Source organism: Gracilinanus agilis, chromosome 6, assembly GCF_016433145.1.
Source record: "Gracilinanus agilis isolate LMUSP501 chromosome 6, AgileGrace, whole genome shotgun sequence".
Lineage (NCBI taxonomy): Eukaryota > Metazoa > Chordata > Mammalia > Didelphimorphia > Didelphidae > Gracilinanus > Gracilinanus agilis.
In genome coordinates, this window is record NC_058135.1 from 287,316,099 (window position 1) to 287,331,719 (window position 15,621).

General features: G+C 59.3%; 2 protein-coding genes across 2 annotated transcripts in view; both read left to right on the top strand.

The window, feature by feature from the left end:
- Positions 1-7,860, top strand: part of STIP1 (stress induced phosphoprotein 1) — a 39,883-nt gene extending 32,023 nt beyond the window's left edge. The window contains exons 2-15 of the mRNA XM_044682020.1: positions 380-455; positions 1,867-2,108; positions 2,200-2,341; positions 2,456-2,597; positions 3,071-3,239; positions 4,364-4,490; positions 4,586-4,688; positions 4,859-4,979; positions 5,464-5,560; positions 5,898-6,022; positions 6,424-6,460; positions 6,602-6,705; positions 6,830-7,002; positions 7,380-7,860. Coding sequence (XP_044537955.1) covers positions 380-455; positions 1,867-2,108; positions 2,200-2,341; positions 2,456-2,597; positions 3,071-3,239; positions 4,364-4,490; positions 4,586-4,688; positions 4,859-4,979; positions 5,464-5,560; positions 5,898-6,022; positions 6,424-6,460; positions 6,602-6,705; positions 6,830-7,002; positions 7,380-7,452 — 1,731 coding nt within the window. The 3' untranslated portion in view covers positions 7,453-7,860. The remainder of the gene's footprint in view (positions 1-379; positions 456-1,866; positions 2,109-2,199; positions 2,342-2,455; positions 2,598-3,070; positions 3,240-4,363; positions 4,491-4,585; positions 4,689-4,858; positions 4,980-5,463; positions 5,561-5,897; positions 6,023-6,423; positions 6,461-6,601; positions 6,706-6,829; positions 7,003-7,379) is intronic.
- Positions 7,861-9,123: 1,263 nt separating this feature from the next.
- The window catches only part of FERMT3 (FERM domain containing kindlin 3), a 12,568-nt gene continuing 6,070 nt past the window's right edge, over positions 9,124-15,621 (top strand). Inside the window, exons 1-9 of the mRNA XM_044682021.1 lie at positions 9,124-9,247; positions 11,540-11,773; positions 12,000-12,119; positions 12,218-12,386; positions 13,025-13,127; positions 13,935-14,042; positions 14,372-14,503; positions 14,591-14,640; positions 14,750-14,874. Coding sequence (XP_044537956.1) covers positions 9,124-9,247; positions 11,540-11,773; positions 12,000-12,119; positions 12,218-12,386; positions 13,025-13,127; positions 13,935-14,042; positions 14,372-14,503; positions 14,591-14,640; positions 14,750-14,874 — 1,165 coding nt within the window. The remainder of the gene's footprint in view (positions 9,248-11,539; positions 11,774-11,999; positions 12,120-12,217; positions 12,387-13,024; positions 13,128-13,934; positions 14,043-14,371; positions 14,504-14,590; positions 14,641-14,749; positions 14,875-15,621) is intronic.

The window sequence follows — 15,621 nt, forward strand, 5'->3', positions numbered from 1 at the left end:
GGGAGAGGCTGGGGGGGTCACCCTAGGAGTTGGGGAGGAGAGAGACCGGAAGTAGCGGGGGGGCAGGATCGGACCCCGGTGGGGGGGGCCGAGCCCGGGTCTAGGGCATCTCTGGTGCCGATGGGGGGGGTAGGGGGATCCGAGGTGGGGGGGAGGGTCAGTATGACGTTAAGGAGGTGGGGGGGAGCTGCCCTAAGCGCTTCCCCAGGTATCGGGCGCCCCATGGGTTCTTATGGCTGAGGCTGGGTCCGGGCTCTTGTTCTCTGACCCGGCTGGGTGTCCTGGAGTCTTGGAGACTGAGGGAAGTGGGACCCGACAGGGAGGAGAACCCCTTGTCGCTGGCCTGGACTTCTTGGCTCCCGGGGCCCCTGGCCTTTAGGAGGAAGCAAAGGTGGTGGAGCCAGGGCTGATGGGGCAGGAGCAGGGAGCCTCCCTTCCCTCCACCCGCTGTCCAGGTGAGGAGCCAGTCTGAGAAGGGGCTTGTCCCCAGCTGTGAGTGGCGTTGGGGTTTGGGCCTTGGCTGCCCAGTGGGCTGCAGGTGTTCTCCAGCTCTTGGAATCCCCTTAAATCCTTGTCTCCTAAGAGAGCCCTTGAGGTGTGTGGAAGCCATGGGGTCACCATCAGCTTGGACATGAGGGAGGGATTAAAACTGCTCTCTCTTTTTTATAGCCAAGCTGGACCTTCCCCTCCCTGCTGCCCCCCCTCAGATCTCAGTCCCAGAGCTGAGCTACCTGCTCCCTGGGTACCTGACCCAGGCATCAGGTGTTGTGTTGGGAGGGTGCCAATGGCAGGCAACCTTCTCCCTTGTGGTCTTTGTGCTGAGGGTGTAGATGACTGAGTGGGTGAGAAGCTTCTGAAGGGGCTTCATCTTAAAGGAGGAGATGATTGGTATCAAGAATTGGGGGAGAAGGGGCTTTGAACCAGGGATAACCCTAGCCTGGCATTGTTGGGGTGCCCCGGGGGGGTGGTACCACAGACCCTCCCATCATACATATTCACCTACATTCACTTTAACTTTAAAAGATCAAGTCGTGGATTCTGGTGAATTAAAATAAGGGCGGGGGGGGGGGCAGGCTTTATTTCAGGCCCCCAAAAGTGATCTTGGGATATCCCCCTTTCTTTCCTATTCCTGTTTCTCTCTAAGGAGAAAAGTGTTTGCCTGCCCTGAGATGATTTATGATCATCGCATGAGAAAAAAGTTCTTTTGGGGTCCAGAAAAATGGTCTAACCAGGCCTAGGGAAAAGCATCTCTTGGTTTCCAGAAGTAGGAAGCCTTTTCCCTAGGTTTCTAGAAATCTGACCCAGACATCATAACAGAACCACACTCCAGGGGCTTTCTTTGCTGACCAACTCCTGCCCCAAAGGAATTGGGAAAGTTAATCCCTCTGTGAGACCTTTTTTCCCCCAGGTGAATCCCTTGATCAGTCCCCACAATGGACTTCCCTTCTAGAAGCATATTCCTGTGTCTGAACCTTATGGATATGTGGTTCAGTGAGGAGTGAGAAGTTTGTGGTTGTTACCCTAAGAGAGTAAAGGGCTCTCTGCTTCGGAAAGAATGTGCTGTACTTTAGAGAATACTTAAGTGGGATCCTAAAAAGTGTTTTGGACTTGGACAAGCCACTTAATCTCGAGTCTCCATTTGCTCATCCATAAAATGGGATTCATACCTATAGTGTTGGACAGGGCTGGCCTGAGATTTCAGTGAGATGTGTGCATGGTCAGTTTAGCGAACTCATCTGAGATAGGGCACTTGATTGGAGCAGCAGGGTCTTATCTAATAAGCCAGGCTCCTATGTGAAAAAGCTTTGGAGACACGTGTTGGTCTCAGGTGGAGTCAAAAAAAGCATTGTTTTCAGCCAGTGTGAGTACCTGCTGAATCTCTTTTTCCCCTCTCTCAGGTGAATGAGCTCAAGGAGAAGGGCAACAAGGCCCTGAGTGCTGGCAATATCGATGATGCGCTGAGATGCTACTCCGAAGCCATCAAGTTGGACCCCCAGAACCATGTGCTCTACAGCAACCGTTCTGCTGCTTACGCCAAGAAGGGAGACTACCAGAAGGCCTATGAAGATGGCTGCAAGACTGTGGACTTGAAGCCAGAATGGGGCAAGGTAAGCTGGGGGGTGTCTCCCACCCTTGGCCGCCGTTGCCCTCAAAGATGGCTGTCCTTGTTCTCACGAGGCTCCCCTCTGGTGGTTTCAGGGCTACTCCCGGAAGGCGGCTGCTCTCGAGTTCTTAAACCGGTTTGAAGAAGCTAAGCGAACCTATGAAGAGGGCCTCAAGCATGAAGCCAGCAACTCTCAGCTCAAGGAGGGGCTACAGAACATGGAGGCCCGGCTGGCCGGTGAGTGCCCCTTGCTACTTCCTTCTCCCAGCATCCTTCCTGGGGTACTGGAGGAGGGAGCTGTACCCCTTTGTAACAAGAAGAGTGACAGTTTTGTCTTTGTGTCTGGTGCAGAGAGGAAGTTCATGAATCCTTTCAACACTCCCCATCTGTACCAGAAGTTGGAGAATGACCCACGGACAAGGGCCCTCCTGAATGACCCCAGCTACAAGGAGCTTATCGAGCAGCTCCGCAATAAGCCATCGGACCTGGGCACGTAAGTGGAGGTGTTTTCACCCACCCCCTCTTTGGAAAGGGATGACCAGCTCATGTGTTGCCTGTGACTGAAGGATTCTGGGCCTGTTCCTGCCTTTCAGACCCCAAAGAGCCTTTCAATCATGACCTGTAGCTTCATGGTGAGGAACCAATGGCTAGAATAGAAATTGCCTCTCTTGAGGCAGATAGGCAGCTCCTTTAGAAGGCAGGCCGCCCACAGTCAGGTAACCAGTGGGTCATTGAAGGCAGGAATGATCCCAGGCCCTGTTGACTTCAAGGCGAGCTCTGACTAGTACACCTCACTACCTGGACTTGCTTCCCTCAGACCAAGTAGAAAGTGGGCATCTCTCAAAACGTGGGGGGATAGAGAGAATCAGGGACTATGGGAGGGGCATCACTGCTCTGGCAAGAATCATTGCTCAGTTATAGGTCATTTGGGGACACCAGTGCTTTTCTGTATTGCCCACATCCCAGGAAGTTGCAGGACCCCCGGGTCATGACCACACTAAGTGTGCTCCTCGGCGTGGATCTGGGCAGTATGGATGAGGAGGAGGAAGTGGTATCTCCCCCACCACCGCCTCCCCCCAAGAAGGAGGCCAAGCCTGAGCCCATGGAGGAAGATCTCCCTGAGAACAAGAAGCAGGTATGGGCTCCCTCTTCCCCCTGGCTAGAGCCTCACCTTCCCGAAGTGGGTGGTGTTGGGTTAAGAGTGTGACAGACAGAGGTGGATGGGGGGGAGGGGGTCTACCAGAGCTCACAAACTTCATGGCACCAAGGCTGCCAAGAGGATCAGCCCCTTTTCAGAACTGAATTGGGGCACCCTGCAGCTTGGCCACCCAGCTGAGTCTAAAAGGAGCCTCTTTGATTTGCTTAAGGCGAGGACATGAATTGGGCACAGGGTGTTCCTGGCATATGAAGGACCTTCGGGGGGGGGGTACCTTGTCTTGCCACCTCTTGCCTGCCTGGGGTAGGGCTCTAGACCACATCTCACCGTTAGTCACACTCAGGTGCTCAGCAGCTCTTGAGAGCCTACCTTCTGTGGTCGCTGGCATCTGGGACCAGAGCAGGGATTTAACATTTTGGTACATTTTGGCCCAGGGGTAACCCTTGTCTCACTCGGGCAGAAAGTTGGAAGACTAGCTTTGCTTGTTGCCTTTTAAAAATCCCTCTCAAGCAGCTTTGTGCTCAGCCACCGTATCCTCGGTCTTGGCATGTGTTGGGTAGGACGCCTTATCGTTGCCCTGCTGGCGGTGACAGCCGACCAACTGTTACCCAGTTTAGCACCCAGCACAGAGGGCTGAGCGTGGGCCGCCTCAGGGTGTCTCGAAGCCGGGGTAACGGCCCCACAGGAGTGAGCTAATCACTCCTGCCATGGCTTCAAGTCCCTTTTCCAAACCCTCCCACCACCCTCTTGATCATTGTTCCCTGACAAGCAAAATCCTGTGGCAGTGTGGGTGGCCAGCATGAGCCAGAAATAAAACTGATGTCCCCAAACTAAGTAGAGGGTACGTGAGGAGTGGGGCCAGACTTTCTCTTCCCCTGTTCTCTGGTGAGGATCCTAGGTGGTAGGTGGGGGGGGGGGGGGTTACAAAGAAGTATAAGAGTGGCGAGGTTGGAGTGAGCATCCCTGGAGGATGGGCCCCTATGGGTCTGTGCATTGCCTCAGAAGGGTTCACTGGGCCTCCTGGTGGTGGTGCCTGGCTTTAGGGGCTTTCCTCTTTCTTTTAATGGCTTTTATTTTTTTCTTCGTCCTTCAACTTCCTCCAGGCTCTGAAAGAAAAAGAGCTGGGGAATGAAGCCTACAAGAAGAAAGACTTTGCCACAGCCCTGAAGCACTACGACCGAGCTAAGGATTTGGACCCAACAAACATGACCTATATTGCCAATCAGGCAGGTGAGTGCGTGCCTGGGGATGAAGGCTGGAGGATCTCTGGGCCAGGAAGGGGCAGGCGGCTAGCCTTGACTCAATATCTTCCTCTCCCTTGGCAGCGGTCTACTTTGAACAGGGTGACTATAATAAGTGCCGAGAACTGTGTGAGAAGGCCATTGAGGTGGGGAGAGAGAATCGGGAGGACTATCGGCAGATTGCCAAGTGAGTACCCCCCTCAGGCTCAGAACAGGGCTGGAGATGACCAGCATGGAGGAGGAGGGAGAAAGCAGCAAGTGGGACTTGGAGTGACCAGGGGGGAGACAGGAAGAACAACATGGACCTTCTGAAGGGGCTGACTTCCACTGAGCTACCTGACCTTTTCTCCTTACCAGAGCTTATGCCCGAATTGGCAACTCGTATTTCAAAGAGGAGAAGTACAAGGAAGCCATCCACTTCTACAATAAATCCCTAGCCGAGCACAGGACCCCAGATGTCCTCAAGAAATGCCAGCAGGTCAGGGGCAGCAATGAGCCGTGTTCTCCATCTGCTTGGAAGTTCTTGTCTGCCCAATTCCATTTTACCTGGAAAAAATAGCCTGATGGGGCTTTGGAGAGGCCTAAAGAACCCATAGGAGCCTGCTAGGGGACAAACGAAGTCAAATGAATGAGCTGCCAGGGACCCTCTAGTGCCTGTGGGCTGGTCAGTCCTATTGGGAGAAGGAAACTGGAGCTCCCAATAGCCTCACGTGTGTTCCCATGCCAGGGTTGTTGGTTACACTGGGGTGGAGGAAATTCTTCACCATTAGCCCTCCCTAGTGTGTCGCTGATAGACTTGGGGGTGGGTATGGCTAGGTCTGAAGGCCCGTTTTCTTCACAAGGAGGTTGAGGAAGAATCGCCTGTTTATAGGAACTGGACAAAACCTCAACCCTGATCACTGCCCATTTTGCTGTAGCTCCAGGTTGTCCTTCTCAACATTCATTTGGGTTTCTCCCCTCAGGCTGAGAAAATCCTGAAGGAGCAGGAGAGGCTGGCTTACATCAACCCTGACCTGGCCTTGGAGGAGAAGAACAAAGGGAACGAGTGTTTCCAGAAAGGTACGCAGGCTCGGGTTTTCTCTCTAGGGTTGGGGGCAGGCCGAGGAGGTGAGCATTTGGGCCTCAGCTAGCAGCAGTGGCCTCAGAGCCCTCATTTTGAGGGGGCCTCGAGGTGAGCCGTTTTTTACCATGATGGCGGGGGGTGGGGTGGGTTCTGTCGTTCCCCACTTCAGATGAGAAAACCAAGGCTGGGAGTGGGTCAGTGACTTGCCAGGGTTCCCCAGCCAAGCAGTGGCTGCTCAGGGCTTGGAGGGAGTGTGGCGCTCTGTCCCCCCACGCAGATTTGAGGGATCATTTCAGTGACTAGATTCCCCCCAGCTCTGCCTCCTCTCCGCAGGGGACTACCCTCAGGCCATGAAGCATTACACAGAAGCCATCAAAAGGAATCCCAAGGATGCCAAGTTGTACAGCAACCGAGCAGCTTGTTACACCAAGCTCCTGGAGTTCCAGCTGGCGCTCAAGGTGAGCCAGGGACTGGGGAGGGGGCTTGCCTGGAGGGGGAGTTCAGGGATGGTCTCACCTTCCCCGGGCCAGTCACTGGGGCTGCAGAGAGGGCCGGACTGAACGTGAGGCCTGCGATGCCAGCCTTGTCCAAGGGACAAGAGTGCTGCAGGAGGCCACAGTAGTGGAAAGCAAGGAGAGGGGGCCCTCGGCTGGCTCCTGCCTGGTGGCAAGGCTGTGGCCTGCAGTGACTAATCTGCCCCCCTGGGTCAGGGCCTCTTGAGGCAGGTGTTTGGGAAACCCCGATTTTTGTGGAAGCCCCTGGCAGGGAGGGGAGGGGCTTCGGGCCCAGGTTCTTGGCTGCCCACACTAGGGGCAGGGAAACCTTGCCGTTAGGCCTGACCTTTGTTTTTTCCTTCCAGGACTGTGAGGAATGTATCCAGCTGGAGCCAACCTTCAGTGAGTACTGTTCCTACTGCCTCCGGGGGAGGCCTCGGTCAGCCTTTGTCCCAAAAAGATAAGACCCAGAGAGGCCAGGGGGAGGCCTCTGCAGAGGCTTCCTTTAGGACTGCCCACCCCAACCCCCTCCTCTTCCCACAGTCAAAGGCTACACCCGGAAAGCAGCTGCTCTGGAGGCCATGAAGGACTACACGAAAGCGATGGACGTCTACCAGAAGGCCCTGGACCTGGACTCCAACTGTAAGGTTGTGGCCTTCCTCTGGCGCTCCGAGCCCCGGCCTCCCCCTCCCACCACGTTCGGGTCCCTCCCTCCCGTCCACCCCCGGCCTGCTGACAGCCTGACCTTGTCTCCCCCCACCCGGCTCACAGGAGGCGGCAGACGGGTACCAGCGGTGTGTGATGTCCCAGTACAACCGGCATGACAACCCCGAGGAGGTGAAACGGCGGGCCATGGCCGACCCCGAGGTCCAGCAGATCATGAGTGACCCGGCCATGCGGCTCATCCTGGAACAGATGCAGAAGGACCCCCAGGCGCTCAGCGAGTGAGTGCACGGCCTGCTGTCCTCCACGGGGAATCGCTTCCAAGGCAGAAGGGCTTAAGGGCTAAGCAGTGGGGGGAGTTCAGTGACTTGTCCAGGGTCATACTGCTAGGAAGTGCCTGAGACCTTCCATCTCTGAGCTACCTACTTCCCTGATTGAAGCACCTGGAGGGAGTTCAGATGGAAAAGCCCCAACTGGACCCTCTCCAGGGCTCAGGCCTCCTGGAAGGCCAATCCTAGTGACCTTGGCCGGTTGGTGGCCCAGTTCACAGACGCCTCAGGACTCCCACGTCCCCAGGAGAGAGGCCGGGATGAGGGGACCCTGGTGGAAGAGCAGCCGAGCTGCGACTCGCCCTCACTTGCTTCTTGCTCCTTTCTAGGCACTTAAAGAACCCTGTAATTGCCCAGAAGATCCAGAAGCTGATGGATGTGGGTCTTATTGCCATTCGGTGATGACTCGTTGAGCCCCCGTCCCTTCCCCCTCATCTGTGGAAAGAGAAGCTGGGACCGCGGCCGGAGCAGAGAAGGGGAGGAGAGAGGCCCCACCTCGTCTCTATTTATACATATATACATACGATATATGTGGAAGACACAGACTTAGACTCGCCTCATTTGTACAGCCGCAGCCGCGTGGCTCCCCCAAGCACATGCATGGTCTTCACTGCTGTCCCTTCCGAGCCCGTTACCCCGTCCCCACTCGCTGTCCCAGCTGCTCTCCCCCATAGTTGGTTTTGGTTTTTTATTTGGGGCAGGGGGCGTGGGGGGGCACCCTTCCCCCCTTGGGTCCCGCCTGTCCCTGCTCATTGTTAAGTCCACGCCCCCCTGACCCCCAATAAAACAAGCCGGTCGGCGTGGTTACGAGTTGCTGTGGCCTCTGTTTCTTTATCGCCAGCGTGGGCTTGCGTGTGCTTGCGTGTGCTGTCTGACACGGGCTAGGCTGGGAAAGGTCCCTGGTCACTAGGGGGTGCTGCCCCCCTTGGGATGGGGCAAGGCGGAGCCCTTTGTCCCCATTCCTGCCCAGCCCTGCCCGCCCCCCACCCCCACCCCCTGGGCTTTCCTGTGGCAGGGCATGAGGGCGGGCAAACAAGCAGGGTGTTCCCGGGGCAGGGGTCAGTGGGGTGGACCCGGGAGGGAGGCTTGGGTCAGGCAGAGAACTTGCTTGGATTCTGTTCTGGGCACTCGGCATCTGCTGGGGGGGTTCCCCCCCCATCACTGATGTAGCACCTGCTGTGTGCCAGCCAATGTGCGGAGCCCCGTTAGCCATCCTCTCATTTGTGAGCTTCTCACAATAGCCCCGGGAGGCGATGAAACAGCTGGTGAATGTCCCGAGGTCAGATGTGGCCGCGCCCTCCAGTGCCCTTCAGGGGCACCCACGGGAGAATAAAGCCCAGGGGGCCGTGCAAGGCCCTTGGGGGATAGAAGACATCTTCCCGATTCAAGGCTAGACAGAAGCCCCGCTCTCCCCGTGTCCCCTCTGCTTTCCCAAGCTCTTTAATGCTGCCAACAATCCTGTCCCCCTAGAAGAGGAAACAACCCCTTTGGGCCGAGCTGCAGGGGCTCCCCAGATCAGCCCCAGAGCTCCCGGGGTGCAGGGTTCCTTCCTCCGCCTTTGTTCACATCCACCTTGCCTCCCCGGCCCTCTTTTCCTACTTATTCCTCCCCAGCTTCCCCCCACTGGCCTCGGGAGTCCTGGGTGCCCTGACAAGCACTTGGTGGCTTCCTGGCCGGGGCCTCCCCTCCCCAAGGGGTGGAGCCGCCTCCCCACAGATAAGGCAAAGACTGGGGCGGCTCTGAGCCACCCGCAGATCAGCCGGGGAGGAGGAAGAGGCACCCGCTGCAGCCTCGGGGTCTAGGCCCAGAAAGGAGCAGAGGGGCACGAGCGGCCCACCGGGCTCCTCAGCCAAGGTGAGTGGGGCCGAGCCGGCCGCCCACCCTTCGTGGGCTGGAAGGTCCGGAGGAGGGAGGGACCCAGGGGTCCCATGGCTGACACTCCCTACCCAGAAAAGTGAAAGGACTCGAGGCTCCTGGCCATCTGAGCCGAGGATCCCCCATGAGGCGTGCGGGAGGGGGACGGGGAGCCGGCCGGGCGGGCCTTCCAGTCTCTCTGGCTCTCCAGGAGCAGCCATGGCAACGTGGGAGCTACAGGTGTTTGTGGGAGACCAGGAGGCCCAAGCCGAGGCCGTCACCCTGCGGGTCACGGGCGAGTCCCACATTGGCGGCGTCATCCTGAAGATCGTGGAGGAGATCCGTGAGTTCAGGGCCTCTGCGCCCGCCGCCCCTTGGGGCTTCCTGCGCCTCCCTCCCCCTCGGGGTTCATGAGAGCCTGCGGGTGACTCAGGCTCTCACTTTATCACTTGTTCCCCAAAAAAGTTCCCCAACTTCCCCTCCCCCAGGAGGCGGCCCTCCTCTGTCTTCCCCGGCGCCCAGCCGCCTTTCCACCATATTTTCTACAAGCCAATGCGGATTGGTGAGCACAAAGCGGGGCCTGAGGCTTGGGGGAACCTCTCTGGCCGCTGGTCCCCGGAAGGTCCACTCGCCCTGGACCACCACCAACTTTAATGGGGCAGCCCTTAGCCGATGGGCACCTGCTTACTCACTTTACACCGCCAAGCCACACTCCCCCCCCCCCAAGAAAAAATGCCCGACGGAAGGAAGCTGTCGGGGCCGATTGGGTGAGCTGGAAAGGCCTCCCTGCCCCCACAGGAAGTTACAGCCGAGGGCCTTGTGGTATCAGAGGGGCACAGCTGGGACCCGGAGGGGGCGGCCGCTTCCTGCGCCCGCTGTCCATGCCCCTCGCCGGCCGGAGCAGCTGTGGCTGCCTGATAGGCTCTGGAAGCCGCCCGGTCTGATGGCCACCGGGGTCTGCAGCCCTCCTCGGCCCACCCCGCACGCCTGGACGGGGCTGGCACCAGCGTCTCGTCCGAGTCCCACGGGAAAGCCCCAGCACCGAGACGAGCCTCGGGCCGCCGGGGAAGCTGGTCAGAGACCCTCAGGGGACCCAGGAAGGGAACGGGACCCAGCTAGGCTCTCTGGGCCTCCCTGCCTCCTTCTCGCCAGATCGGGGACGGCCAAGGCTGCTTCCCCCATCTTACAGGGAGAAACGGAGGCTTAGAGAGGAGGAGAAAGGAGCCGCCCAAGTCCTGCTACTAGGAAGTGGCAGAGAGGAAGCCGGACCCTTTCCTCCACCCATCCGAGTGTGGTGGTCAGTCGTGGTCAGTGGTAGGGCGGGAGCGAGGATGGACTACAGACAGAGGGACGCGAGGCCCCCAGTGGCTGGGCCTCCACACCGTGAACCCGGGCTCGCACCCGGGGCTGGCCCATGGGGAGTGCTCTGGTGGCCCCACAGCCCCAACCCATGCCCAGAGGCTTCGCTCTCAAAGCAGCCGGCTAGAGACGGCGCAGGGCTAGTGTATCCGCCGCCAACCATCCTGCCGGGGAGTCGGGATTGGGATTATCTGTTCCCACTTGACGGAGTCGGAGACTGAGGCACACGGGGAAAGCGTCTGGCCCAGGATCCCAGGAAGAGAGCAGCAGAGGCCGGGGCTGAACGGCAGAACTGCCTAGAGCGGCGCGTCCGCTGGGCGTCCTCAAAAACGGTTCTTCAACGGCCCAGCCTGGTCGGGCAGCTCCTGTAGAGGAAGAAAAACCTGGCTGGGCCCAGCCGGAGGAGCCGCCAAGAGCGTAAACGCCATCTCAGGCGGATCGATTCCTCCCAACTGGATGGGGAAGCCCACAAGGGGGCAGGTTTGCCTGCTCACAGGTGGACGGGCCGGAGAGACGGAACCGCGGAGGGAACCGTCCCACCAAGCTCGGCCCCGGCCAGACCAGCTGAAGGCCGAGGTCTGGCCCTGCCGGCCTCCGGAGAGCGTCTGGAGAAGCCTGTCAAAGCTGGGGCGGCCTCAGGGTCCCTCCGTGTGTGCGGATGGATCCAAGGCCCAAAAAGGGAAAGCTCAGGGAGGAGCGGGCAGGCGGGCCTGGCCCGGAGGGGCAGAACCAGCAGCTCTGGGGAAGTTAGAGAGGAAAAAAGTGCTAACTAAGAGGCCCATCTGGAAACAGATCGGCTGGCCCCCTCGCTGGAAGGCCTCGAGCGCACCGGACCACCGCGGAGGCCCTCTGGCTGGGAGAGCCCCAGACTCGGGGCGCTTGGCCACTGGAAAAGGCCAGAAGTGGGCACCTACACTCTCGCTGGGGCCCAGGAAGGAGGGGGGTCCTCTGACTCCAGCCCCAGCCCCTCTCTCGCTCTAAGGCCGAATGTCCGCCTTATCCCCAAATGGTCTGCCACGTCCGCCCTCCATTCAGCCCCGGCTGGCTCAGGCCCCAAGCGAGAGAGGGATCGTCAGGCGGACAGGCAGGGAGGACGGAAGGACCTCGGGGCCCTCTTGGCTGACCCCTTCCTTTTGCCCCGAAGGAGAAGGGCCAGAGAAGGGAAGGGCTCAGGCAGCTTGTGAGGGTCTAAGCGTCCCACGGCTTCGGCCGGGGGGGGGAGCCCGAGGAAGCGGCCCCCGCCTGATGCCCCTCCTGTGTGTGGCCTCCCCGGCAGAGCGGAAGCAGGACTGGTCGGACCACGCGCTGTGGTGGGAGCAGAAGAGAATGTGGCTCCTGCAGACGCACTGGACCCTGGACAAATACGGCATCCTGGCCGACGCGCGGCTCTTCTTCGGGCCCCAGCACCGGCCCGTCATTCTCCGGCTGCCCAATCGCCGGGCGCTGCGCCTGCGAGCCAGCTTCTCTCAGCCCCTTTTCCGGATGGTCGCCGCCATCTGCCGGGTTCTCAGTGAGTGTCTCTGGCCCGAACCCCTCTGGACGCCCCTTGTCTTCTCCAGGGGCCAAGGGGGGGCTGAGGGGGGCCTGCCGGGAGGCTGTGAGGCGGAAGCCAAAGGGCACCCCAAAGGGGTGGGAATGGTTTGCAGAGCCCTGACGTCCCGTCCTTTGCCCGGGGAGGGGGGCCCCATTTCACAGACGACCCTCTGGGGCTCCTTGCCGGGGCCTTCCTCTCCCAGGCATCCGTCACCCTGAGGAGCTGTCCCTGCTGCAGGCCCCAGAGAAGAAGGAGAAGAAGAAGAAGGAGAAGGAGACGGAGGAAGAACTGTTTGACCTGAGCAGGGTGGTGCTGGCTGCCGGTGAGCCCAGGGCCAGGGGCCAAGCGGGGGCCAGCCGGGGGGTGTGGGGGGGGGGAGGCAGCAGAGCTGAGGCCCAGACTGCCTCCTGCCCCCCTCAGGCGTGGCCCCAGCCCAGTTCCGGGGGATGCCGGCTCACTTCTCGGACAGCCCTGAGGCGGAGGCCTGTTATCGCATGCTCAGCCTGCCCCAGCCGCCCCCAGACCCAGCGCAGCTGCTCCGCCTGCCCAGGCCCGGCTCCCTGGTCGACAAGAGCCAGCTGCACAGCAGGTAGAAGCCCCACATCCCAGGCTGCTTCTCCGGCTCATGGGAGGCCAGGCGGGAGAGGGTTCAAGGATGGCCACATGGCTCCGGGCCTAGAAAAAGGGGCTAACGATGCCCATTGTACCTTCTGCTGGGCAGGCCTTAGAGCGCCAGGCCCACAGTGGGCAGCTGGATGGCTCAGTGGCTAGAGTCGGGCCCAGGGGCCCATTGTGGCCTCAGACACTTCCTAGCCATGTGACCCTGGGCAAGTCCCCTCTCCCCCATGGCCAGCCCTTACCGCTCTCCTGCCTTGGACCTGATACACAGGACTGATTCCAAGATGGAAGGTGAGGGCTTAACACTGTTATGGCCACTTGAGGCCTAGACAGCGCTGGATGCTGGCCCAGAAGCAAGGGGAGGATTGAAGGCTCAGGATGAGGGGGACCCAGACGCCAGAGGAGAGGTGACTCATCTAGGGTCATACAGTGCCACCCTCTGGGTAACCTCACCCGAGTGGCCCCCTGTTCTGGCCCTCAGTTTCCTCATCTGTAAAGTGTGGAGGTTGGCCTTAGCTCTAAATCCTAAGGTAGGATTTGAACCCAAGCCTCAGGGCACACTGATCCTTGGCTCCTTCTTTCCTCTCCCCATGCCCCGACCCACCCCAGGTGGCTGGACTCATCTAGGTGCTTAATGCAGCAAGGGGTCAAGCCCGGGGACACGCTTTGGCTCCGCTTCAAATACTACAGTTTCTTCGACCTGGACCCCAAGGTGAGGGAGGCCCAGGAGGATCCAGAAGGGCAGAATCTCCAGGAAAGGGGGAAGGAGGAAGGGCAGGGGATAAGGCTGGGGGAGGCCTGCCCTCCCTAGGAGGGCTTCTAAAGCTCCGTTCTCTCCCATCCCTCCCCTGCTCATGAAACTGCTGGGGCTCCCACTGCCCAAAGGCCTCCCACTGCGCCTCCCTTCCCCAGCCTGGCAGACTGGCTAGCTCCCTCTCCCCAGACCGGACGATCATCCTGGGAGAGGGCCATCTTATAGGGATTAGTGGCAGGAATGACTCCCATTTCTAGGGCGGCCCCAACAAAGGCCAAGACTGACGCTCGGTCCTGCCGCCCTGGGAGGTGGGTGCTCTTCTCTCCCTCATAGCCTGGGAGAGCTCAAGTCATTTGGTTTAGGGCTCCCAGCCTCTGAGGCAGGATTCGAATCCAGGTCTTCCCAGCTCCAAGTTTAGTGTTCTCTCTGCCATACCATCTAACTGACTCAGAATGACTGAAGGACTCCCCAGGCAACACTGTTAAGGAGGCAGCACAAAGGTTACTGTGCCCCTTTTTCAGAGAGGGAAACTGAGGCTCAGTGAGGGATCGACCTGACTGAGGCAAGACTGGAAACCCAGGTCAGAGTCCCAAGGCGCCCGGGGCTTGGAGGCCAGGGCTGGGAGATCCGTGTTACCTTGGTCTAGTCCCTCGTCTCTGGGCCTCAGGACCCGCGTCTGTTCCACAGCGGGGCTCCCCTTCGCCCCCAGAGGATCAGCCCTGCTGGTTCTTGGGCCCTTCCTGAACCTGCTCGCCCTCTCCCCAGGCAGACCCCGTGCGCCTCACTCAGCTCTATGAACAGGCCCGCTGGGACCTGCTGCTGGAGGAGATCGACTGCACTGAGGAGGAGATGATGGTCTTTGCAGCCCTGCAGGTACCCCCACCTTCCTTGCCACCTCCTCCGGGAGGTCCGCCCTGATGGCTCCAGGTCCCGGGCAGAGTAAGGCCCTGCTTGGATCCGCCTGGCGCATTTAGCCTTTCTCTTACCCCATCAAAGTGACTGAAGCCCTTTTCCAGACAGTGGGAGAGAAAGCAAAGGGGCGTCCCAGCACCTCGGGCAGGTGTGGAGGGAAAGGAGTGGCGCCTCCCAGCGCTGCAGCACGAGCTGAGCCGAACTCCATGCTGGGCAGCAGGGCCGGGGAGGGAAGGGCACGGGGGGAGCGGGGATCCCCCGGCACTCACCAGCCCACCCCCCACCCCCAGTACCACATTAACAAGCTGGCCCAGAGCGGGGAGCTGGACGAGCCTTCAGTGGGCAGCAGCCTGGATGACCTAGACACCGCTCTGAGCAACCTGGAGGTGAAGCTGGAGGGCTCGGCCCCCTCAGACGTGCTGGTGAGAGGGGCTCAGGGGAGGCATTGGGGGGAACCAGGGGGCCCCGTCCTAGCCAGGACAGCCCTCAATGTCCCCCCTTCCCCGCAGGACAGCCTTACGACCATCCCCGAGCTCAAGGACCATCTCCGCATCTTCCGGTGAGTCCTGGCCCCTCGGGCAGGGAGGACCCAGGCCTGGCGGTGGGGGCAGAGCCTGCCTCCCCTCCCCACCGGCCCCCGGCCCGCTCAACCTGCTCCCTCTCCTCAGGCCCCGCAAGCTCACCCTGAAGGGGTACCGCCAGTACTGGGTGGTGTTTAAGGAGACCACGCTGTCCTACTACAAAAGCCAGGACGAGGCCCCGGGAGACCCCATCCAGCAGCTCCACCTCAAGGGTAAGAAGACTAGGGGGGGCCACCCAGTGGGGCCTGAAGTCAGGAAAACTTGAGCTCAAATCCAGCCTCAGACATTTACTAGCTGAGTGATCTTGGGCAAGTCACTTAACCTCTGTTTGCTTCAGTTTCCTCAACTGAAAATGGGGATAACAACAGCACTTGTCTCTCCAAGTTGTTGTTAGGACCGAGTGAGATATACTTGTAGGATGCCTGGCAAATAGGAGGTGCTTAATACATGCTTATTCTAACTTGCAAGGGGTATTGAGTAAGAGAGAGAGGAAGGAGGAAAGCATGAATCTGAAGTTTCTAGCTTGTTCCTAAAATGAGAAGTGTCCTCGACAGGAACAGGGAAGTCTGGAAGAGGCAATATCAGAGCCATGAGAGCAGAGGTCCTGGGTCTGGATTCTGCATTCTCTATTTACTTCTTAGAGCAGCGCCTTCACAGGGTGTCCTTGGATTCTTTGTGTTGAAAATGAAGGGACTGGGGGCAGCTGTAGCAGATTGGATAGAGAGCCAGGCCTGGAATTGGGAGGACCTGGGTTCAAATTTGAATTCAGACACTTCCTAGCTGGATGATTCTGGGCAAGTCACATAACCCGGTTTGACTAACTCATCCTTTTGTCTTAGATTTGTTACTAAGACAGAAAGTGAGAGAGAGAGAGACTGAGAGAGAGAGAGAGACAGAGAGGGAGAGAGAGAGAGAGAGAGAGAGAGAGAGAGAGAGAGAGAGAGAGAGAGAAAGGAAGA